This window comes from Ricinus communis, chromosome 9 (genome assembly GCF_019578655.1).
Source record: "Ricinus communis isolate WT05 ecotype wild-type chromosome 9, ASM1957865v1, whole genome shotgun sequence".
NCBI classification, from domain to species: domain Eukaryota; kingdom Viridiplantae; phylum Streptophyta; class Magnoliopsida; order Malpighiales; family Euphorbiaceae; genus Ricinus; species Ricinus communis.
In genome coordinates, this window is record NC_063264.1 from 805,936 (window position 1) to 831,233 (window position 25,298).

The window sequence follows — 25,298 nt, forward strand, 5'->3', positions numbered from 1 at the left end:
CCTGCTTAATTTCGCGAAAAGCACTATACTGCACATGCCAATTTTCAGAGTGTGAAAGTAATATTTTGTATAATTTTCACTGTAACAACTATTCCAAAGACAATTTGATCTCCTGGAATCCTGCAAATGATGGACATTACATGACATCTTTCTTCTTGTTGAGCTTTAGTTTTTACAAATTCCCAACCTAACCTAAAGCTTCCTATGCTTCCTCTTTGTTGCTCTTCTTACTTTTCTTTTGCTTCTGCTTCAATTGTGCAAGGCCTGCAGCAGTGATCTTCGCATTGCCAATAATTGCAGCTACTAGCTCAGGATCTGTGCATGCTTTCATCAATTCTTTCTCCCTGCTAGTTGCTTCTGGCATGTGGCTGAACAAGTTCATTGCAGTTTTTGCAGCTGAATAGAGATCAAGCCCATACATTAGCCAAGATTCTAATAATAAATAAACCATGCAACGACATTGAACTCACAGCCCATAAAAATTCACCAATGCCCTTATAACATTTTCTTTTTCCCGTGTGCACATGCAAACGTGTAAAAGAGATAGAACAGCCAGAACCGCTGGTAAATTGATTATAGGAAAAAGAAATAGCCACCTTTTCCTTTCTTCGCAGTGCCAGGAACAATCTTCACTCGGTATTTATATGATTGCACTGCACTGTAAGGACCACAGACAGGCACAGCGTACAAGAGAATGTCACTAGCCAAGGGATTTCCGGTCAAGTAATCCGTATCATTTAATTTCCCTTTATCTTCTTCACCAATCTCATGGATGTCATCTTCCTCCATGGCCACCCTGTCTGCCTCCAAAGTTGTACGGCCCAAGTCCACATGAGATTCCTCTGCAGGTCCACCATTTGCATGATTATGTGAACTATCATCTGGATTTTCAGGGCAATCCCGAGATAGGTGACCTGGCTTTTTGCATTTATAGCATACTTTTGGAGCATCTTCAGAACCTGCCAGATTTAAAAGATGAAGTAAAAAGCTTGAAAAGTTTTTGAACAATCAGTGACAAAGCCAGATTTCAATATTAAGGGTAGCAAAAATATAGTATCCATTTAGACTTAAATGGAAAGAAATAAGGGGGACGATTAATACTTTTAAAGGATACTAATACGTACATTTTCAAAAAATATAGTACTAATATGTAAATTTTCAAAAGATAAGGGGGCAATTTGCCCCCTTCCCTTCAATGTGTCTTCCACACTGCCAACAATGGATTTTATCAATGGCTTTTGTCGAGCAAAAAGCATTTAAAAGGCACAATTGAAGAAAAGAAATAATCTTTCACTAACAACTTGAACCACCGAAAGTTGGGAATGCATACCTGTAACAGGTGTCTTCCCTTTGTCAGCAGATGCATTGTCAGTGGCTACACTTTCATTTTGTGAGTCTCCACCTTTCTTGCGTGTATTGCCAGCAGACTGAAGATTCACAGGCATCAGCAATTTCAGTATGAAGAGAAAAAGCATCCCTCTTAATTTTATCCCAAACAACTATGCCCTAAGAATAAAATAATGGCAATATAATGTTTAATATGTCAAATGGTAGGAGGGCCTAACAGGCACTCAAGGAGAATGAAGCTAGCCAATATGACAAAATGTTGCATATTCACACAAATTTTTTGTCCATTTTTTCTAGTATAGAAACTCTACTTAAGAACTGAAACATCATACTTTTGAAGACACCATAGAAACATCATGTTTTTGGAGAAACCAAAACTAAGTAGGCAATAATAGAAAAAGTGAATTGGTGCAAAATCGTAAAGATATAAAAGCAGCACTCACAGCCAGTAAAGCCATCCGAATGCTCCTTTCTTCCTCATCTTGATCAGCATACTTCTCCTTCATCTTCTTAAGTTTACTCTTCTGCCCACGACTGATTTTTCCACTGCCTGCCTTATTACTTTGACTACTCTTTTCACGTTGACTAACAAAAGCATCATTTTCTTTCGATTCTTCTTTTTTCCGCTCAATGTTTTCATCTGCAGCATCACTTTTCTGTCCTTTCTTGAGCTTCCTTCTTTCAGCTTTTGAAATATAAGGTTTATCTTTCATTGTTGCTTTCGTTTCTTCCTGATCGTCTTCCTTAGACAAATCTATCTTAGATATTTCAACTCCATAATTTTTCTGGGATACAGTAGCAGGTCCTAACCCAAGAGCTCTATCAATGAGATCTTCAAGTTGTGGGGCAGCAGAAGCAACATCATTTCCAACAATATCAGAGATATCATCATTGCTGATCCCACCTGCAGCAGTACCTTGTTGAAGAAAATTAATTGAATCAACAACTTCTGCATCAGCAGTAGTTTTTGATTCAGACATAACTTCTTTTCCTATTTCTTCCTTCTCTGACTCAGAATCAGAAATTTCTAGGGGAGGTCCACTTTCTTCAAAATCATTCATCCCTTCTTCCTCACCTCGTACCCTCCTTTCATTCAAATGTGATCCCAACGAGCTCTCATCCAAGCGAAATAACAAGCCAAAGCCCATTATAAGAGGATGTGGAGAAAGAAAGTTCTTCTTTCCACGAATCATGAAACTTCCAACTGTCAGGTACTCCCCTGTAGGAGCAGTTTTACTGACCTGGTGAGGGTACACCCACCATGCACTAGTAACAATCTTTGAATCCCATGCCTGGCTTTGGCAAACCTAATGATCGTGCAGCATATACTTTCAGTCTACCCACCAAAAGATTAAAGGAACTAAATATGAAACCACTGCTGGAAGAACAACTTACTGTATAACATCCAGCCTGGTTTAAAGTAAGAGGAGGTACAGGTTGTTCAGGCCTGTGATTTTTTATCACAGTACTAGAAGCTCCATGTAGTTCTGCGTGGACATACCTGTTTTCAATAGATAACACTACAACATCAGTAGCAAGTTCCACACAGAACAAAGTATTAACTGACATCTTCTAAAAAAATTTCAATATTACAATAACAGACTCACAGATCTCCTTTTGACATATATCGTTTGACTATCATCTCATTTTGTTGAGCATCGCGTCCACTAATAACCAGATAATTCTCACTGCTGATAAACCAATTAAACTTCTCAAACCAGTGAACTTTTCGCATATGAGATATAGTAGCAACAGATTTTTCCTGCACATTTATCAAGCAAGAAAATATACACAAACAGAGACATTTAAATATGATGTGTTGAAAGAATAACTAAAAAATAAATATCAGATATGCAGGTCATTTGTCTATTTCTCTTTCACAAGCATGCTCATGCACACAATTTTCATTATTGAACAGTTTATGCTATATATAAGTCACTATTCCTTTAGAGCTCATGTCAAACAATGCAAACCTTCTAAGAGTTACTCATGGTATGATATCCATCGTATGAAATGTTTAAGCCAGTCACCAGCTGAATATGATAATATAACTTCATGTTAACACAGGATCTATGCATATCTGTTTGATTAGCACAGGATGTATGCACAATTGTGTCAACATTAGTGATCAGGACATTTGCGATCTAAAGCTACCTGTGAAAGCTGGAGACGAGTCTTTCTCTCTGCTGCTTTAAAGGCCTTTTCATGGGCTGTAACAGTCTTTCCCTGCTTGCTTTCTTGCTTTTTCTTCATTTCATACCACCTCCGAGCATTGGCATGTGCTGAAAGTACCAAATCAATTTCAACCTGGGAGTGAAACCAAAGAAATGACAGGTAAATTAACAACCATAGCATAAATATTGAGTGCTATATGTTTGGCAACAAGTTAATCATACATGAACTAAATTAAATGCATCTATCTAGTAACACAAGACCAACCTCAGAGTTCAAAAAGAAGATATGGTGATGATCATAATGATATAGAAATAATCACAGATCAAATCAAATTAGAGTTATGATATCAAAGCCATTAATAACGAAATACAATATAACAACCTACAATTGCAGAACCATATGCTCTTAATTTTCATAAGCAAGTTAATTGCACACTAGAAAATAACATCTATGAATAGAGATTGACAGTAACAAGTAAATAATGCAGAAAAGAATTTAATGGTTGGTGCTAGTTTCAACTTGACTAGCACCTTGTCCACTGGAAGTGTCTTTTCATCATCATCCATGTCATCAAGATTGTTGCTTAACAGTAATGTCATGCAGTTCCTTTCAAGATGGAGTTTGTCAATTAGGCTAGCCACAGGATTTCCCAACTTTTTCTCTTCCTTCACCATACGAGTAAGATCCTCCCAACTCATTCCCTTTGCAAGAGCTACACGAACAGCTAATATAGCAGCATCCACATCTTCTAAGTTGTACTCTATCAATTCCGCCTTTCTAACACAGAGGTCTACTTCTTTCCTCAATGTTAGCACACGGTTCTCCTATAACATAAAATAAAAATGTTTTAGAAGAGAAAAGAAATACATTACAGTTTGAAAATCTATATAACACGATTGATAAATAATTGAAAAATGAAAGACTCGAGTGCCCTTTGTGCACTAATAAAGAGTTTTTCTAATTTAAATTGCAGATTTAGTTATAAAGAAGACCTGATCCAGACGTATTTTATTTAGCTTTTGGATGGCAGAGTTCTCTTTTGTTTTTTGTTGTTGTTCTGCCCTTTGACTCTCAATTTTGCTGTAGAACTCATCCAGTGCTGCATCAAATGTATCAAACTTCACATATTCCCTCATTTTGAATTGGTTCAATAATATAGGGCAGAATTCATCATAGATCTGCAAAATTAAGAGTATTATGCAGCTAGAAAATAACAATGAAACTTAAGGTTTGAGCAAAAGGTAAAAGAGCATAATTGGTGGGATTTAGGAAGGTCCTATATTCTTAGTAAAGAAAATGTTGCAGGATGAAATGCTGTATTTCCATCATAAATTGTCTATAACTGTGACCACTAAAACCAACCCCACCCACAAAAGAAGAAGAAAAGGAAAAAAAAAAAAAAAAAAGAAAGCCAAAAGGAGAAACATTTATTGAATACTTATGCATCTAAAAGAACAAGTTAACATAGACAGCCATGGAGATAACCTTGAAAGCACTTTCAGATGATGGGTGGTTCTTGCCCACATTTTTATTCTGCATCAAAATGTAACCTTCAGGAATTTTATCTCCTGAAATAATGTCCTGGAGCCAGTCTTCGAGTTTAGCAACAGCTTGGACCAAAACCTGTATAGCATTATCATCTAGTCTATTACTTTTAGAAAATTTTGTGTTTGGCACCAAACCAGCATCCAATATCATATGCTCAGAAAGTGCTGGACCATAGCCCAATGCCTCTCCAAGGACATTCTTCAATGTAGTCTGTTTAGCACGATTTCCATCACTATTACTTTTACTCTGGTCAGACGATTTAGTGCCTGTGCTTTTTCCCTGCTTTTCTTTCTTCAGTTTTTCAGACATATTATTTTCCCCATCATTTACAGGTTCACTAATTTCCGGTTCTTTAAAGGATGTAAGAGATTCCTGCAACTTTTCAGCAGTTATTCGCTCAAAAACTCTGCAAATTTCAGTAGGATACCGATGCCTTGACATAATTGCAAACCCTTTATCATCATCCCTATCATCAACAAGCAAGAAATTAAATCAAGTACCAGAAACATGCAAAATTATTGATAATTTACTGTAAGGCCTTGTCAGCTAAAAAAAGAAAAGAGAGAAAATGAAACAGCAAGGACCACTAACCTATGGGACCGAAGAAGAGTTAGAACTGTAAAATCAGAATCAGTGAGCAGAATATTTCCTTGTGCGTACAACTCCAATATGACATAATGTGCATTAGCACCAAGTCCAAATTGAAACAGGACAATCTGAAGAGAGAAAAAAAAATACAACATATGATGATCATTAGTTACAACTTGTTTGGATTGAATTGAAGCCCATAATGCCAATTCTCATATTTAGAACTTCACAGTTACTAGAATTAAGTTATTTCAACATACAGTTTAAAGAAAAAAGGCAATCATGCCAAAAAATTGACATTATTTTGCAATAATCTCAATTTAATTAAACTATTACACATGAATTATTCCAAACAAGAACTAAAACTAGGAGAAAGGAACATAAAAAAGAAAAGAAAAAAAACAAAGAGAGTAAGGTGATATTAGATACCCTATCATAACCAAGCTGCCGTACATCTTCAAGCCTTCTAGTACGTATATGCTTCCGTAATTTGAGGGTAAAACCAGAAGGTGTATTACTTTTGTCACTATAAACCATGAAAAACAACAGGACTTATTACTCGAATTTATACGTTTATTTAGTTTGGGAAGAGTAAATTAAAGTACAAGAAATGATAGAAGCAAATACCGAACATAAGCAGTAGTGTGCAGGCGGACACCGCTCTCCATTAAGAGCAAAACCTTTTCGCTCTCCCCTGATTCAGTTACTCCACTGCTATTCATTAACTTGAATACATACGTCTGTGATTTTTTATTTGACGCAATTCAACAAACAGTTGGTGATCAATTATTCATATTATAAATACAAAGAGAAGGGAAAAGAGGGAGATGAAGAGACCTTGGGAGAGAGATCATAGACATTGGAGCAGCGCATGCCGATTAACCTCCTTAAGCATTTCACTTCTGCGGCCACATCGGCCGTGTTCATTCGCACCTTCACCATATCTTTTTTACCCCCTATGTATATCTCTTTCGTCTTCTTTGTTTGAATTTGCTCTCTCCGCAGGGAAATGAACAGAATTATAAGAGTTCAGAAAATCAGCGGATGCTCTCCCTCGAGGATACATCATAATGTTATAGGCTTTTTACTTCGCAGTTCCGAATTCCGACAATCCTCTTGCGACGTCGTTTCCGATTTTATTTTTTAAAACGTCCCTTTTCAGATATGGCCCGATAAGACTTCAGCGACGTCGTTTGGTAGGTCATTTTTTATTATTATTTTAGTTTTTAATATTGAAGGAAAGGTTTTTCTTTGTTTGACTTCTCTTTAAATTAGAATCCAAGTGAAGTTCTCTGCTGTGGGTGTTTCTGAAAATCCAGTACCAAAGCTTTAGAAAGACAGACATCTCCTCACTATCTGGCAGACTTGGCATCTATCTAATATCAATGATTTACCTGAGCTATTCAGCAGTGGTAAAACTAGTTATTACTCAGCTTGCTTTGATTTTTCATGATCCATAAATGAAATTGAATCAGATGCACTTGCCCTTGTTAAAATGACAGTATGCTTCAAGGAAATTGTCCAGTCAGCTTCCAGCTTCTCTAAACAGCCTTCACAAACTCTCAAATATTTGATGCAGCTGCGGAATCAAAATCCCAATTCCCACTAACCTGTCGTGCTTGCTAATCAGTGCATCTATAATGGTAAATTCCACACGACAAGGAAACAACAACGCATCAAAATTACCTGTCTAAGTTCTTGCAACTTGATACGGAATTGTATGAAGTTACGAACATCTTCATCGCTTCTTGACCTCCAATATAAATATTAAAAAAAAATGCCAACAACAATTCCACAAGAAAACAAGCATAAAAGGGCCATTCCCATTATATATCGAACAGAGACTTATTCATGGATGCCAAGAATGACATCAAGAAGTCTGAAATAACTAAAGCATGACAACGTATAGTTTCCTCCTTTTTGTTCCCTTGATTTTATAAGCTTTGGACAGTCCAAACATCATTCCTTTTCTACCTCGCTGCTAAATGATCATATATAAAGTTTGCTAACACCATGAAAATATGAAGACTATATACACTGTAGCTTTTGTAAGGACCTAAGTCACAAGAGACTAAACGTTCTCATTTACAAACACAATATAAAACGGCATTTCTGACAAAGATACAGTCATTCGCTCTCAACAGGAGTTAATTCTTTGAAAGCTCTGCCATGTACAAGCTTCACATACATTACATCTACCGCTGAAAGTCCCGATATATGTACATTTGAAGCCACTCAAGGAGATTGACCATGTCATATATCTAATTATTACCTACTGTGCCTTCATTTCAGTCTAGAGGAGAACTTGGTTCTGATCTGCCTTCACTCTGGGCTTCCACAAATCTCGTCTCCGGCACAGCACTTGGCAGTCATAAAAGCTCATCAGCACAGGGATTATGATGGCCATCACAAGGTAACTAGACTGGTTTTTTCCCCACTTGGTAATATCCAAACACAATCTATCAGCTCAAGTCAAAACCAGCTTCGGCATTTATAGCATAAAGCAATTTTGTTTCCAGTTGCTCTTTGCTGTACCATACATGTCATAAGAGAGTTATCAATGTCAGCGAACAAAGAAAAAAGTGCTTCATAAAACCAAAATTTATGCACATGTACTAAAAAGGCTAATATGGATGAACTGTTAAAACTTAATCAGAAAGACAACGCAAGATGAAAAGCAAGGGATTGTCAATTCAAGTATATCTTCCTAATCTTTTAAATTGAATTTTAGCAAGAAAAACATAAGTGTAGTGCTAATTTATGCTCTGAGAAAGACGATGCATGAGTACAGTGCCAAACCAAGAGTATGCAACCTGAAAAAGCCTAGAGTCAATATTTTCATCTTTTTCCTGCCAGTCTAAACTGCTCTGAGGGTCAACAGTTACCTCTTATAAAAATTGGCAGCATCCTTGAAATAATAATCTTATGATAGAGACAAACCTTCTATAAGGTGGAAGCTTTAGAAGATTCATACAAGTAGCTGATGTTGGTAAGCGGTCAAGAGCTTCTTCAGAAGCACTGCCAGCAGCCCTAAGGAAAAAATCAAAATAGATTACGAATTTAAAAAAAAAAAATGCAGAGAAAACCAATATTTGTTAAGAAGCACTTTGTCAACCAATTGGATTAGATCAACATCAGTACCTCTGTATGCAAAATAATGGCTCCAGGTATTTAAATCCAAGTAACGGCCCTCGAGAGCAACCAGTCACAAACCTAAAAGATTTCTCTTGAGATGAATAAGAAACTAAAAATGACGCAGCAATATGCATTAAGATTAGAAAGTTAACAGGCAAAGTTACTCACTTTAAGAACTTCTTTTGATTTTCCAATGAAAAGCTTTTGAGAACCTCCCAAAAAATCTCAATGACATAATGCTCCTGTCAAGAAACAATACATAAGTAGCTTATAGCAGCAGGAAAACAACACTATGATTGGTTATTGATCATCCGCCAAACTATATGTAAATGGCTCTGATACTATGGAATAGTCCAATGAGTTCCCAATTTCATCGCAAAGAAACTTGGACTGGTTAAAGAGTGGGGAAAATTCATAATTAGAGTTCCATTTAAAAAAATCAGTAGAGCAATGGTGAACATGGGAGATTTTCTTTTTAGCTATCCTTGATCCTTAATTTTCTTATGTGTCTTGAGGTGTTTTTCTGCCAGTATTTCAAACAATAGAAGAGAAAATACAATGAATGCAAGTGAATAATATAGCTATGTACATTTGAAGTGATACTTCTCAAAATCAATAATACTCTATCTTTCTTCCCATCAGAGCTTCAAAACAATGAAAAATAACTTACACTGTGATAACCTCCTGCATAATGGGTATGGTGACGAAGGTCATCAACGTCCAAGCTCTCTAGTGAACCTGATATCAGGAGCTGTAAACAAAAACCGATATATTAGCTCAATTATAGACAGGTAACCACCGTGCCTCCACCCAACAATTCACAACACAAGCTCAGACAACCGCTAAAAAGAAAAGGGTTTCATTATTAGATACGGCCTGAGGTTTGACCTATCATACTAGAGAGTCCCTGTGTTTTCTGTATTGCATTGAAACACCCTTGAGACACCTCGAGGTGTTTGAATGTAATATAAAAAAAAAAAAAAGGGACTCACTAGTGTAATAGGTTAAACCTCAGAGGGCATATATTAATTAACCAAAAAGAAATAGTAAATCAATAAGAAAGAACAGTCACACCATGTTATAGCAGTCAGAAGGCATTAGTAACATAGAGATAATTTAACTGAGAAAATTTCAAGTAAACTGACTGGACGCCTTTCATGAATTAAACACTAAATTGTTTACCAGAGCCTTTCGCATGTGACATAAAAGGAAAACAAGTTTGGTCTTAAGAAACTAATTCAACAATGTGCACACAGTATGTATACATTACAACTCATCATTCAACCCAATGCTGAATCTTTAAACATAGTACCCTTTTACAGTGAATATTTACATGCATTCGATTCCACGCCTGTTAATGATAATGTTAGTGATGGAAGGCAACATTTTTCAATACGATAGCACAATTCATGTAGCAGGATACCTGAAGTTCATGTTCATTGAACATGTCGATCCAATCTTTCTGTATAAGCTGTTGAAAGCCCCTCAAGAAATGAGAACTTTGTTGCCGTATCTGAAATACTAATTCATATTACAACAACCATACGAAAGACGAAAGGACAAGACAAACTAAAATGACCTCTATGAAATAAAATGAAAGGTTTGGATACCTGGAAATTCAAGCGATGGTTGGATACAAGATGAATAAAAGTAATAACATTCTCATTACTGACACGTAAGTTTCTTCCTCCAGGAAGCAGCTCTTCTTCTGTTTGCTCACCATATTCGTTATTTACAATGACAAAATAGAGTTCCAAATTGGAAATATCACCTTGATAGTGCTGTAGATCAGAAAATATTATAAAGATGAGTGCAAAAACTATGTCTATGTGTTTGTGCATGTGTAAGAGTTGAGAGCTCCAAATTTAGAAAAAAAAAAAAAGCAAATTTGAAATCATAAGCATCTAATGCAAGCAATGCAAGCGAACCTTCAAGAAAATTAGATGGCGATATAATTCTGGATCCAGCGAAGGCAAATCATTAAGGTAGTTGAACCTGATCACCAACAAAATAAATAGATGTTATGGTATCGTAGGCTTGCAGCATATTACTTGCATGCTGAAATATCCACAGGCTAGGCAATTCAACAATTTGATCATGCCATTTATCGCATCCCATAATGCATGCACCAGCCAATGGTAATAGTATAGCAATATTTCTCAATTAATAACAAACTCTAAAAAAAAAATTGGATACAATGATTCTAGAAGAGTTGGAATGCAGATAATATAAATATCATATAGATCGTACTTTTGCTTTAATTTGCTCAAGAAGAAGGTCGCAAATGGTATATCCACAAGAATTCCTTCAAACATAGCCTGCATACCAAAGACATATTACAAAGAAAATCAGAAAGCGAGCAGAAAAATTAAACAATGAAATGGTTAACCGCAGGTATGAATTCAGAAGCAAACTACATCAACTACCAGTGCAGGATTGCAGATCAATACAACTGATGAGATAAAAGACAAAAACCGACAGGGATATTGGTAGTAAATATTTTGAATGGTAATTAGGATGCCAGCCAAATACCCAACGGTTCTGGTGCTGCAGGTTCTGAGAAAACAGCCCCTCCATGTTCTAGAGAGGCTGTCTCCATGTTCTGAATACAAAATACTCAGATTGAAATAGAGAAACTCACACTTTCACCAAAATCCACCCTCAGCAAATACACATATGTCAAAAATTAAGGAAAAAAAAAAACAATAGCACTACTTTCTGCCACCTGGAGGCAATGCCACAGAAGTCAATGCATGCACATATCCCAATTCGACTTGTAAAGGCCATCCTTCTTAAAGTTGAGAGGGCCCGAAAAATATTTCAAGTATGTTGAACAAATACAACATAAAGTTCCAACTTAAAAAAAATAAGGAAAAAAAAAAGTATAGCCACGGTATACCAATAGAAAGAGTAATCTTATTAATTTATTTTCACCAAAGCATGCAATACCTCAAAGAGCTCCGAGGCTAAAACCCTGAGAAGCCCTAATTCCATTTATTCGGCATTGACAGCAAGAATATATCTAGCAAAACATTTCTTTCTCTGTTAACAATCTAACATCTTAGATATGCATAGATCTACATAGCCTCACTTATGAATCTATAAAATTTGGCTAAAAAAAATACACAGCAGAATAAAATAAAAGCATAACTGTGATAAGCCAGCAGAATTAAACAGACAAAAAATAATCAAATTAAGTGAACTTCTGTACTGCATGATACTGTTATTTTAATTAATTAAACAAAGAACAACCATACGATCGATGAAAACAATGGATAATTCTGCTTTGCTTTCCAAATTTATAATGTGGACAACTTCAATGACAGCAATACAAGTTAACCCATTTCATATATGTGCTGCACTATGAATTGATAGAAGGCCAACAGAGACAGAATGCAGTTTATCTTCCAACTGTAAACAACTAGAGAACTAACGTTATGCGATAAAGGTGTAACAATATGGATGTGGAAGATATTTCCAAACCTTCGCTAGAAGTGTTCCAAGAAAATGGAAAAATTGAAGATGCTGTTCATGGATCATTCCTGAGCCAGGATTAGGGTAGAGTAGGTGATCGGCTGTTTCCTGAATGCACCAAGCAAGCACAAAGTTAAAACAGAGTATAAGATTGCAACTCAGATCAGCAAAATACAAGGAAAATAGAAGTTCTTTCTATAAGACAGGTCAGTTTGTAAACAAAGACCAAATGTGTATGCTCATGAACATGTGAGTGTGTGCGTGTTAAGGGGGCAGAGGCCAGATGAGCTTGCATTGATGCAGCAGAAACTGTATTCCAGACCTTGAATAAACCATATTGCACATCAAATGCCGCTCTAGTAATGTTCTCCATGAAATCTTTAAATATTCCACCACCATCGATGCCAGCCTCCTCAACTCCAAACTCATTGACAAATGTAACACGAATCTGTGATGGAAAAGAAAACCAATATCATACTAGTAAGCATAATATCTCAACTGCACAAAGGTGCCTTTGATAAATGATTACATAAAGCAAAGAAATTACCAATCCTCTGAGATCTTCTTCAGACAATGTACTCATTTGATTATAGGCATCTTCCAGAATACGATCCCGTCGTATTCTGAATCTGTTTCTTGTAAAAACACTATTTGAACCATGTCTTTGCCTGGCTGCTAATAGTTGTGACTGGAAGACAAATCATATATAAGTATACACACAACAGACAGAAACTTCAACATGAGAATGACATTGCTCTGTGGATACATATAGGTTAATCAAGGTATGGTAATACAAATTGCACACACTTAAATAAGGTAGAAATTTTGCAAGCTTAAATTACTTTCCCATAAAAAAATATAGAGATAAATCAAGGACTAATCATATAAAATACAGACACACACCAAAAACATCTGGTAGAAATTATTTGGATCTTTGCCCAAAAATATATAGATAGATAGACAGATAGATCAAAAAATAGACATAGAACGGTGTGTAGAGAGGGGGGCCACTCTAACTCCACTTATCACAATTCAGTTATTCAGCAAGAAGTCAAGACACCTTATATAACTTACATTGAATATCTTAACCCTGCTTGTAAAAGGTACCAGAAAAGGAGCTCGCTTCATTATGTCATTTGCTTTGGTTCCTTCAATCACAGCCTGAAAAATAGATTGTAAAAAAAGTGGTACCAGAACAAATTGGTTACTAATCGTGCTTACCTGAGAAATAAAGAAATCATCAACACCATCTGCATGGAAGTCACTAGGTGGAGTAAATTGTCGTCTATTGTTCCAATCTTGCAACTGCAAGATTATGTAAGATATTAGACAAAACAAACCGTATTAACTTATCCACTGCTCATAAAGTCTGCTGGGAGTAGATGTTCCATTAGAGCAAAAAATATTCATGGAACATACCCTAACTAACACATTTAACTGAGAACCATACTAAGATTTATCTTTTCAGAAACTAGAAAATTCAACTAGTACCTGAGAGAGGAGTTCAGAAGCTACAACACTAACTCTCTGTTTAACCGATTCAACCGGGTTCCGCTTGTAAGCAGGTATGTTTGTTATAGGTTTCACTGCACTGTTGTGTGCTGTGGGATTCATGTTCACCCATAGGAGTTGCCACAAGGCCTGCAGAAACAATAGCAACGCCATGCAATCAATACAATTGGAACTATAACATTTTAAAGTTGTAAAGTTGTAAAACATGAAATAGCATGAGTACAAGAAAACTAATGAAGTAACAGTCTACAGTTTACATCTCCCTTTTCTAAGGCGCTGAACTACAACTTATGAAAAAAACAATTACCTGTCTTAGAATAACAATTAAGCATCGGATATCTTTCAATGATAGTGGCTTCTCCTGTTCATAGAACTCCTCATTATCAACTATTGTAAGCATGTGCCTGTAAAATGATAATAAGAGTAAGACCAATACTATCCTTGGAAATGTAATTGAGAGAGAGTGTGAAGGATTGAACTATAAAATATCTACTTCAAAATCCTTAAAAAGTATATGATGATCCACACTAAATAGAGAGATAAACAAACTAAAGAATCAATAAACAAACACCAATACCAGAAGGAACTGAAACCACCACAACCAGACATGCAGACTTACTTGTATACAGGGCAGAACACAACCAGAGGTAGTAACCAGCCAGGTGCATCAGCTGGGAGATGTGATAATTGCTCAGGCAGGGATGACCATTTTTGCTTTTCATGACACTGCTTCATAAAATTCCAAAGCACTCGAACTAGATCAGTTCTATAAGCCAGTACAGTCATGATCCGTTCAAGAGGTAAAGTGTTGAAAGTGACGTGCAGAAAAGCACATGCAGCACCAACAGCCATAATCTCTTTTTCTTCTAGACCATACTCAGAACCACTAAGAACTGAAAGTCCTCCAAATAAGACATTTGTCTGTTCCAAAGCAAAAAATCCAAATTGTTGCTCAACTGGATAGATATCAAAGGGTAACTAGTTGAAAAGTGTCAAGCTGGCATACCAATTGTAAAAGAAAGCGTGAATCTATAGCATTGGTTATCTGTTGTTCCAAATCTCTATTCATTACTATTTCCATATCATCTGGAATGCCATCATCCTCATCCAGTGCAGAGCCTGAAGAAGAGCAGTTATATGCACTTGTACATTGCAATCAAACAGCTCAAGAACCAGTGGTAAGAGGTAGATGTCATCCACAATAAGCAGGATAAGAAACCTGAGAATTTCATATTTAAGAATGCGTACTTTCTTTACTTTCTCGACTTGATGATACTATGGGAGGAAGGGTCTCCAACAAGAATGTTGCAACAGCCGCAAAATTGATAGCCTAAGCAAAATAAATAAGAGAAGCCAAATTAGCTTTAAAATCTTTATAAACTCCATAAATCACTGACAGATTAAACAGCTGTAGTAAGGAATGAAGATAACATCAAATACCAAGAAACCCAAAAAAGAAGAAAAGGAATGATAGTGATAAAGACTTGAAAATATCAGTTTAGAAGAAGGGAAATAAAAATCTATTCCTTTCCATGTACATCTGTGTTTGTGCAAGCACATATCTAATATAAGTTTTATGGATTCCTTACCATATCAAACGAGCATTCAGGCTGAGATAAAGAAACTCCAGCAGTTTCTAACATATTCCCAAGGAGACAAGCATAACCAGGATATTCTACTGAAACATCATTCGGCAATACATTAGCATTGCCCCCCACACAAAGTGCCATCTGATGAATGTAATGTTCGCTCAGCCCCCGAGTTGCAAAAACCTGGTCACAAAATTCAATCCCATTATAATGTATAGCAATCCTAGATTCTCAACAAGTAACAGTGAAGAGGACATCTAGGAGTTGTTCAATGAAGAAAAACAGAAGTTAGGAGTTCTAGAGGATAAGATCAACAGAAAATTATTATGTTCTGTACAGAGGAGACTTATAAGGTTAATCCGTTAGATACAGTATTAGAGAAGAACATCAAACCTCTTTCAAACTTGGAAAAAGCCGCCACAAGAAAGGAATTGTCAGAATCTGAGAGAAGAAACTGCATTGTGGATCAATATGTGGGCAAATACATGGCTTCTGACCAATGTGAGAAATTATAAGAGAAAGCATGCGCTCCAGTGAAGATAATTTTCCAGTGAAATTGCAAGCCTTCATATTTTCCTAAACGTCAGAAAGGGGAACAATGTGTGAATCCACAACCAAGAAAGCATGCTACCAGACAGACTCTTAGCAAGCCAAAGACATAGAGAATACAGCTTCAATGATTATGAAAGTAATCATCTAATTAAGGTTGTACAGAAAGACATATGCAGAAGGGAAAGAAGAATTGCAATATCACAACTCATGGTCTGTTTCTATTATTTTAATGATCATATGAACATTTTCAGACAATTGAACAAGTTTAACATTAAAGATATTTTCCTCAAATGCACATAAAATGAAGCATATGTCTCTCTGTGTCTAAGTTCAAAAAGGTAATAATATCAGCATCTAAAAAAAATTTCCCCAGAATAACATATATATTTCTTAAAATTCTTCAGTAACTAACATTTTAAAGGGCAGAAAAGATGAGCAAATATATTTAGCTCCTTATCCCAATTACACTGGATCAAGTTGAAAAGTCCAAGGTCATATCTTTTACTGAACCATTGATTTGAGTAACAAAATGTTATATAAAAGAGGTATTCGAACAGATAAGGAAATAAAATTGCAGCAACGAATGTGCATGCATAGCACATGCTGATCAAAGCATAAGTTTGTAAATTAAGAAAAAGCAACTTTTAGGAAAAGATGGATACCTTCGCCACAAGAACAATTTCTCTACATAGATTGAAGGCATTTCTTTGGAAAAGGTATCCAACAATCTTACATGCCCATGGAAGTTTTTGATCTATCAACAGAACTACAACTTCTAGCAAGACAGCTACCGGTTCGCTAGATTCCCACGGTGTCATCAAAAGTTGATTCTTCAATTGTTCTCTGCTACAAAACAAAATGACAAACAAGCAACAGTTACATGAGACAGCACAGCTACTTAAGCAATTGCCTCGCCGCATCGTTCAAATAGAATTTTAACTTTTTATTGATTGAACATATAACAATCCGATATCATGGAACCGCATGCTTAAAGAGGCTGCAGAAGATGAGAAAACAACATAATTATGAATTACTCTTGTAAACAAAAAGTAGAACAGGCAACAACTGCCTAGACAAGTAGCTTAGGAGCACTCACATGGAGAATTTTTAATTGCTAAGTAAACCAGCAAGAGTAAGATTATTCAATTTTTATTCATCCTAAAAATCATATAAATGTTAAGCATGTCAGAAAGTTGCTTGTATACTGTAATATCAAGAAAATCCACGATCAGGATGAGATCCAGGAACAAAAAAGCAAAAAAGTAAATGACGCACACAACCACCCAAATCAATCAAATAAAATATCAGTTAAAGGAGATCACCATAATGGTCAAATCAGTTAATTTCCATGAAAGATAAACACATATATGGGCCATGCAACATCTTTCATTCAGCAACTCCACAAAAATATCTTGTTTTTGGAAGCAAGATGGGGCAGCATCACAACTGATTACCAATTTATGCCAGGATTCAGGAAGATATACAGAAGCAACAGATACCACAGGAACTCCAGAACCAGATTCTTCAATTATGCACAGGCAAAATCATTAACAGTAGCACCTTGACATGAAAGCACATCGAACAGTTGCCTCTCATATACCAAGAACAACCCATTGATGAGTTAAACTTAGCATGCAACTGGTAACCAAATTCAATATAGTCATGCTCAGAAAAAAAAATTGAAAAAGGTAATGGTGGAACTTACCTATTTTGATATACAGCCTGAATACAGCAGAACGAAAGTTGTTTCACCCTGTAGTCCACTAAAGCACGATTTGTCGAATAGTCTATGCCGCCAAACAGGCTAATGATATCCCCTGTTGCATTATAACAGATTATTAATAAGAACAAAAATGTACTCAGCGATAAATAGAAGCACCCATATCCACACGAAAACGTATATCTATCTATCCAGCTATGAGCTTGGAGACTATTCAAAGACAAGGAGACGGGTAGAAGAACTGCAAATAATATGTTTTTTCTTCCTTGGATCAAGTGAAAGGTTAAAAGAGGTTAATCCACAACCTTGCCATCCACCACGTAATCATGCGAAGAGGAGATACCTTACTGCTTACTGTCCATAGTCTTTTAAGCTACAATGTCATAACATTTTACACGGCCAATTTGTAGTCCGATCATCAATACCACGCAGAACAAATGAGCCATGAGAAAACCCAGCATATGTTTGCAAATCCTGTAGTGACACTGAGACCCTCAACTTTGGAGACTGATTTGTGTGTAGGCAGCCTTGAGCCATAAAGAAATGTGGAGGATAAAGAACTGTAAAGGCTGCTGCTAAAGTGGAATCCCATTCCAACATTTTTGTCTTTCTTGTCAATCTCATAACTAGTATTTCAATTCTTTTAAGGACATTTCACAATTAGTTACTAAAGGACTAGAGCACTAGACATCTTAGAAGAGACAATATACAACCTGAGCAAAATAAAACTAGTTGGTTTCTATTTCAACAAGTTTTCCTGACACAAGTCACTTTTTAATTCTAATGTTGCCTTTCATAACTATGCTCAACTTCATGGTAAATAAGACAGTAACTATTGCACATGTAAATGTGTTTTAGCATGTCATATTTCACATTTTTTCAATAATTTATATCGCACAGCAATATATTTCACCAAAAAACTATTGTCAATATCTCCATTTATTTAGCTTTCGTAATATTATCCACTGGTAGAAAACTGAATGTTAATAAATTTTCAAGCGAAATCATTATCTTATGTAACTTAGATGTCGAAGCCAAATCTACTAATAACGATAAGAGCAGGATATCAAACTATAATCTGCAGGTGAGAATGCAATATACACCACCTCCTAAGCCAGAGAATTTAACAAAGCAGGATACAAGAAGTATGATCAAAAAGTTGTAAGAATCCAATAGGAGATTGTCTGATAAAAAAATACCACCATCTCGAACAAATTGCAGAAGCCGTTGGCAGGTCTCAACGAGGACAGCAAAATCACCACTATTTTGTGCATTAAAGAAAAAGAATAGTTGGCGTAGGAACTCTGAATCTGGACCAAAACAATGCCTGGATACGAAGCACAGACCATGTTAGAACATCAAAAGTACAAGAATAGATATATATTCTAAGAAATTTAGGACAAAGATACAAAAGGGCTACCAGTCAACATTTTGGCAATGCTTCCCATAGGTTTGATAGAACTGATCTCGGACCTTACTTCGCTCAATTTCCACAGCCTTTCTTCCTCTAAAGCATTTCTGCAGTTACTAATACATCAACACTTTGCAAAAACAACATAAAAATGCATAATAATCAAAATTCTCAATCAAACAACTCAATATTAATACCATATAGAACACCTCCACATAGATATAGATTGATTGCATACTCAGTCTCGTGCTAATAATTATAACAGCAATATCGCATTGACTACAATAGAACTTAGAATTCAAGTAAGAAATGCAGAAAAAACCTAACCTGAATTTTAATTGCAGATGCATTCTGTTGTCGTAACCATAACCGACGGTTACGCTCCAATCTAGTTTGTTCTAGAAGTTTCTGTCTATCTCTTTCCTTTGAGCTACGACCTCCTAAATCAACTCGCTTACGAGTTGTTGGATCACCACTGAAAAACATCTCACTGCTCAACTTAACTCACGCCCTATCTCTTGTGATACTCTTAATCACCACTATAATTCGAGCTTTCAAAATCGATCGAGAGTGTTTCTATTTGATTATAATCGTTAAAAGAAAAAAAAAAAGATTGGTATAATTGGAAACTGAAGATAGTTGGGAGTTAATTCGTTTCTAATTAACTTGTTTGTTTTTTCAGTTTGAAGAGAGAATGATAATTTTGTGTTTGGACGGAGAGAAAAATTCAGAAATAAGAGAGAGGGAAATTGAAGTTGAAGTTGAAGTTTTAGCAGAAATTTCTCGCGGAAAAAAAAAAGAGTATAGAGAAATGAAAAAGGCCGTGATTTGTACGGTAATTTTCGCAGAGCTGCTAGTATTCAATTACATGTCGTTTCCTTTGAGTTGTCAACAAAAACGACAGTTCAAAAAGCTTCGAACTATCTGATTCCGGCTAGAAAACAGAAGGCTTCCAAGCTAAGGTAATTATTAATTCCATACTTTGTCTGAGGTTTATTAAGGACTTAATCATAAATAAAACAAGTAATGTTTGGTCTTTGGGTTAGTCTTATTATGACCCAAAAGCCCATTGATGTTATTTTATTTGATATTTTTAAATGTCATTTTATTAAGGTTCAATTGCCAAATAAATTATGTAGTTTTTAATTTAGTACATAATTTATATTCTTTTAAATATTAATAATGTATTTTCATATTAATTTTCATTGTAGCTCAGGAAAATAAGCCTAAAGTATTTATTATTGAGGCGTTATGGAAATGGTTTAATTATTTCAAAGTATTTTATGGTAAAATTTTATTTAGATTTCAAATTTTCAAAATTGTAATTATGCATACACATATGACTTGAATTTATCTGGGGAAAATAATTAGTTTAGTATATTCTTCTTGTGTATTAAGAATTTTAAACTATTAAATGTGTGCAAGAATTTTAGTCCCAACCGAAAAACAAAGGGAATCAAGAGTAGAAATGGAATGCTGCATAATTATGCAAAAACAAAGGAAAAGAAGAGAAGCAGCAGCCCAGCTGAGGAAAGTCATCATCTGTTGGGCAAAATGATGAAGCCCAATTTGCATGAGAGCCAGGCCTATAGTTGAAGCCCAGCCTTTTCTGGCTGCCTTAACCTGCACATACGGGGAATAAATGAGTGAAATGGAAGCCTCAAAAGTTTACATTATTACTTGCAAAATGAGGACTGTCTCTGATGGGCCTAGCCGTGAGCTTAAAAAAACACAAGGGGCAATTGGATACGTCTAAAGGCTCTTATCTAAGGCAGAAGCCTCCTATATTACTAATAGACATAATTAGAGCTAAAATGCATTTGAATCCTTAATCATGTTATCTATTTCAGTTCAAATTAACAAATATCAACTGATTTGATCATTTATTTTCTCGTAGCACATTGTGTAGAGTACTCTAGACCAGTCTAAGAAACAGTGAGATAGTCATATTATTATATAACCCATCAAAGAATTTTATATAATAACATAGTATTTGATCCCAAAAGAGTAATAATAACAATAATGTCTGCTATCGAAAGTTCTGCAACCAACCCTTATTTTAAAATTTAAATGTCAAAGGAAATTAGGTGTTACTGCAAATTAAGCGTTGCAAAATCCTTTTATACTCAGAGGATTATTCAAACTGTGACAGTGTTTATGCTTATTGAGCTGACTCCTGCCTTACCCACTTAAGATTTTGGTTCAATCTTTTGTGCATAACTGCTAGTTGACATTCTATGTCTTTGACTTTCTAATCTTTTTGTTTTGTTTTGTTTTGTTTTTGTTTCCTAAGGTGGTAAAACTTTGATTTTGACTAGCAAATCTTGTTCAATTGCTAAGGGAATCTTTTGGCAAATTGGTCTCATGTGGATAAGTGGTAGGTCATTTGTTTATACCAATTTCATGTAAAATAAAAATCATTAAATTATTCTCGCACACCTACTTAATTCTATGAAAATGTAATGATTATTTTTTGAAGCATTAAAAATGAAAACTACATTGACAAAATGAAAATCTTAACTCAAAATGACTTGATTACTTGTAATGACTAAACTAAGTTATCAACTAATGGTAATAAAATTTAGATAGTAAGTGATTAGTAATTCAATGAATTCTATTTTTGAGTGCTGAGTTTGAAAGTGACTTTATGAGACTGCTTAATTATTTAATTTTGATATTTTTTGTTAAATTGATCCTGTTACCAATGATGTTGGTGTAGAGATTTACAATGGTAAGTAATATAATAAGAAGAAAATGAGCATCCTTTGTTGACAAGCAACGAGGCAAAGCACACGAATGGAATGGTGTTTCCACGATGGCTTTGTAGGGCAACAATAGGTGTTGAAACTTTTAGGGGCCACAATTATAAAACGCACGATGGCTTTAGTGTTTTCTATTTATATATATATATATATTAATTACTTTGTTGTTTGCTAGTGTCTAGCTTATTATTTATTTATTTTAATAAAGTGCCCTCGTATAAAATGTTATCCAAAATGCAAACCACAATGGTTCTCCTACTATCAGTTCACACCTTCTTCAATACTTAATTATTTGCTTGCTTACACAATGTAAATTGTATTGCAACTTTAATTGGGTTCAAAATTAAACCCAATATACCACATTGTACAATGAACGGAATATTCTTTTTTAAATAAAAATTATTGAGTATAAAGTGTAATATTTATTTCTAAAATAATATTATTTTATTATCAGATTAGCCCATTTCAGAAATAAGCTTTAATTTTATAAAGTTTTTTTTTTTTTTTTTAATCTCATACAACAATGTGATATATTATGAAATTGTCACGAAAATCAAAAAAATAAATAAAAAGTCCCACCCATAGTCCCAATGAGTGTTTCAACTCGATATGTATTATTGTGATTGTGCTTTAACCAACAAAATGTCTCCAAATTTGGGAGATAAAAACAAAAGAAAAGCATATGTGTCCCAACCACTTTTCTTTTTATCCTTTTTAAGGCTTTAAATATTTTTCAGTTCAAACTCTTTTTCACTTATTATGTATTAACTTATGATTCTTTTCAAGAATTGAGAACTCCATGTTTGATGATGCATGCGCGAGCTTTACCTTTTCTGTCTTTCACATTCAAAAGGTAGTAAAAAAACCTTCATCATTGTATATCAAGTGGATAATGAAAAGATGTGTCATTTCATCCTCTCTAATGGATGGAGGCTATTTCTAGAAGAATGCCCATATTTAATAAGTTACCAAAATCTTAATTCATCACCCTAATTTTTTTGCAAGCCAATTGAAATATGATTTCGTTTTTGTTTGTTTTAGATTTTAATTTGACGTCTAATGATATCTTTAATTGGTTATATTTATTATATTTTTTGGACTGATAAAAAGTTATGGTGGAGACAAATTTAAGCATGCATTTAAGTTAAAGTTGGATTAGTTTCTTCTTTAAAAGAATTACAAAAGCAAAACAAGAAGAAGGCGGCCGCACGTGATGCCTTATATGTGCATATGTACATTTAATTTCGTCGAGAATTTAGTTATTGAATAAAATAAAAACATCTGATATTATATTTTACTATTTTTTTTCCTAAGTATAGAAATGGTAAAATGATTAGATATGTTCAAATAAATTAAAAAGAGATGGCGATGGGGGATGTTGAAGTTTACAATTCTCATCACCTACCATAAAATTGTCTATATTTAGTTAACAGTAATTATTTATAAACACATCGTTAAGGCAAATTCACCCAGAACCTATTCTCGAAGCACACACACTTAAGCTCGGAATAAAGATTTAGAGGATTAAAATGTGTATATTAAACTTAGTTACAAGAACAGTCAAGTTTTAGTATTGTAGAGAGGATGTTCCTGGTATTATGGACTTGTAATATTTTCGAAAGTGGAAGATATGGATTGAAACAGGCCAACCCAATCCTTCGACTGGGGCATGGAATTATCAGTTAGAACGATAATATATAGAGAAGCTAAGAATGAGTTGTTTCCTCTGGGGACTGCTGACTGCGGAGGCCAAGCTTGCAAAATCATCCATTCAAGATACATAAATGTGTATATTCCTTAAACTATCAAAATGTGGGCCACTCAGTCTGGTCGGACTTTTAGCTCTGCTTGACCGTACAATTTTTTTTCTAAACCATTTTGAAATATATGCACTTATTCATTAGTGGGTTTTGTTAAACCAAGCATTAATATCAAATGTAACATCACATAATCTGCCAAAATTGCCTGACTCAGCATTTCTTACAATAATAATACTAGTAATAATTTTATTATTCTTTTACTATATTATATATTATTTCGAGTACGAATTATATCTTTAAAAATAAATAAATAAATAAACAAATCAAAAGTTTAATAAACCCGAAAAGACAAGTCCTTTTACAACAACAGGATTTGATATCTAAAGAGGTGCCATTGAATCTGGACCCAAATATTCATTATTTTCTATATTGTATATTCATGTCTGTCACAGTAAAATTCTCCCCCGAAATTACACATCGCAATCCAAATTGGACACTGTAGTTACACATGCATTACCAATCAAAAATCTCCTGTTATTAATTCTAAGAGAGAATCTGTTGGCAGGTCCACGTGTTAATAACCTGTCAATGGAAAACAATACTGTGATAACGACGAGAAGAACCAAAGGCAAAATGGAATTATCATGTAAAAGGAGAGTGGATTGTTTTATTGGTCCCTCAAAACCACGTCTTAATTGGTGGCATTTGGATCAATGGAAATCACAGGCTTTTGATAGTTTGTTATCTTGTAATAGTCAATTTGCCATATGTGCAAAGACGATAATGGGCGGTTAACTACTTAGAGATTTCTAGTTTCTTTCATCTTAACTTTACTTCTTTTCCAACGTTAAGAAATTAAAAGAGAAAAATAAAAATATTATCCGCTATTATTAAAGAAATAACTTAAATAAAATAATTAATTATTTTTATATTTAAAAATAAAACCTAAATAGAAAATAAAAATATATATAATGTACGGTTTTAATAGTTACCATTTTTTCAAGTAAAATTATGTGATTTATCAGCCAACATATATGTTACACGATTTTACGAAAAGATGCACACCGAACCAATACCCACTTGACACCAGCCTACATAAGAATAAGATAATGCGTTATAACCTTAACTCAACAAGGACTAATGTCCCCTGTATATCCAATGAAAGATCAAGTTAAAAGGTCCTTAAAAGGAAGACCCATTTCTCACCTGAAAGGTCACAGCACAAACATGATAACCCTAAAAGTGGACTCTTGTTAACAAAACCACAAAAATACACTTACGTTATGGTCCCCTACTACCGTCTGTAATGGTCAAACAAAAAAATTAAAAAAAATATATAAAAAGGAACAAGTGTCAATACACCAACGCCGGCAAGCCGGCACGTGTATCCGCCATGTCAGTTGCCGTATCAGATCTCCTCATCAAGCAGCACAGTGTGAACTCTGACTAGGACAAAGATGATGAATACAGGGTCTGCACTGCACTTTTCTGCTGTATATTCAACAATCAAGAAACTCGATCCAAAATCATTTAACTCGGTAAACTAATCATAAAAACAAACCCTTTTTTTTGGGTAGTGGAGCAAGAACACGCTCGTCCAACATAAATATGCTATTAATTAATTAATTTCATTTCTATAAAATGTGTGACGTGTAGAGGTAAAGACCAACATAGTTACGTATACTTAATAGAAATGGCAAAGACTAAGGGAACAGTTCCTATATA

At 34.8% G+C, this 25,298-nt stretch overlaps 2 protein-coding genes across 3 annotated transcripts; both read right to left on the reverse strand.

The window, feature by feature from the left end:
- Positions 1–41: 41 nt before the first annotated feature.
- LOC8261306 (ribosome quality control complex subunit NEMF) lies at positions 42–6,882 on the reverse strand. Its single transcript, XM_002519235.4, has 14 exons — positions 6,496–6,882; positions 6,286–6,398; positions 6,088–6,184; positions 5,662–5,786; positions 5,008–5,536; positions 4,515–4,700; positions 4,053–4,346; positions 3,502–3,654; positions 2,955–3,109; positions 2,743–2,848; positions 1,791–2,654; positions 1,331–1,427; positions 597–959; positions 42–396 (listed from the first exon to the last, which is right to left on the reverse strand). Exons 1-14 carry the CDS (start codon positions 6,598–6,600, stop codon positions 203–205), a joined length of 3,381 nt encoding a protein of 1,126 aa, XP_002519281.2. The 5' UTR covers positions 6,601–6,882; the 3' UTR covers positions 42–202.
- Positions 6,883–7,463: 581 nt separating this feature from the next.
- On the reverse strand, positions 7,464–19,997 carry LOC8261305 (E3 ubiquitin-protein ligase UPL6). Of its 2 annotated transcripts, none has more exons than XM_015719252.3 (26): positions 19,379–19,997; positions 19,061–19,158; positions 18,840–18,967; positions 17,626–17,737; positions 16,583–16,763; positions 15,762–15,944; positions 15,369–15,551; positions 15,028–15,109; positions 14,786–14,898; positions 14,399–14,700; positions 14,087–14,183; positions 13,759–13,908; positions 13,489–13,572; positions 13,342–13,428; positions 12,815–12,955; positions 12,590–12,715; positions 12,277–12,375; positions 11,044–11,111; positions 10,722–10,788; positions 10,404–10,574; positions 10,217–10,306; positions 9,464–9,544; positions 8,962–9,035; positions 8,800–8,871; positions 8,599–8,688; positions 7,464–8,187 (listed from the first exon to the last, which is right to left on the reverse strand). In XM_015719252.3, exons 1-26 carry the CDS (start codon positions 19,535–19,537, stop codon positions 8,121–8,123), a joined length of 3,105 nt encoding a protein of 1,034 aa, XP_015574738.2. In that variant the 5' UTR covers positions 19,538–19,997; the 3' UTR covers positions 7,464–8,120. The 2 variants fall into 2 exon arrangements, with proteins under 2 accessions (XP_015574738.2, XP_015574737.2); XM_015719251.3 differs by having other exon boundaries at positions 16,583–16,766.
- Between the last annotated feature and the right edge of the window lie 5,301 nt (positions 19,998–25,298).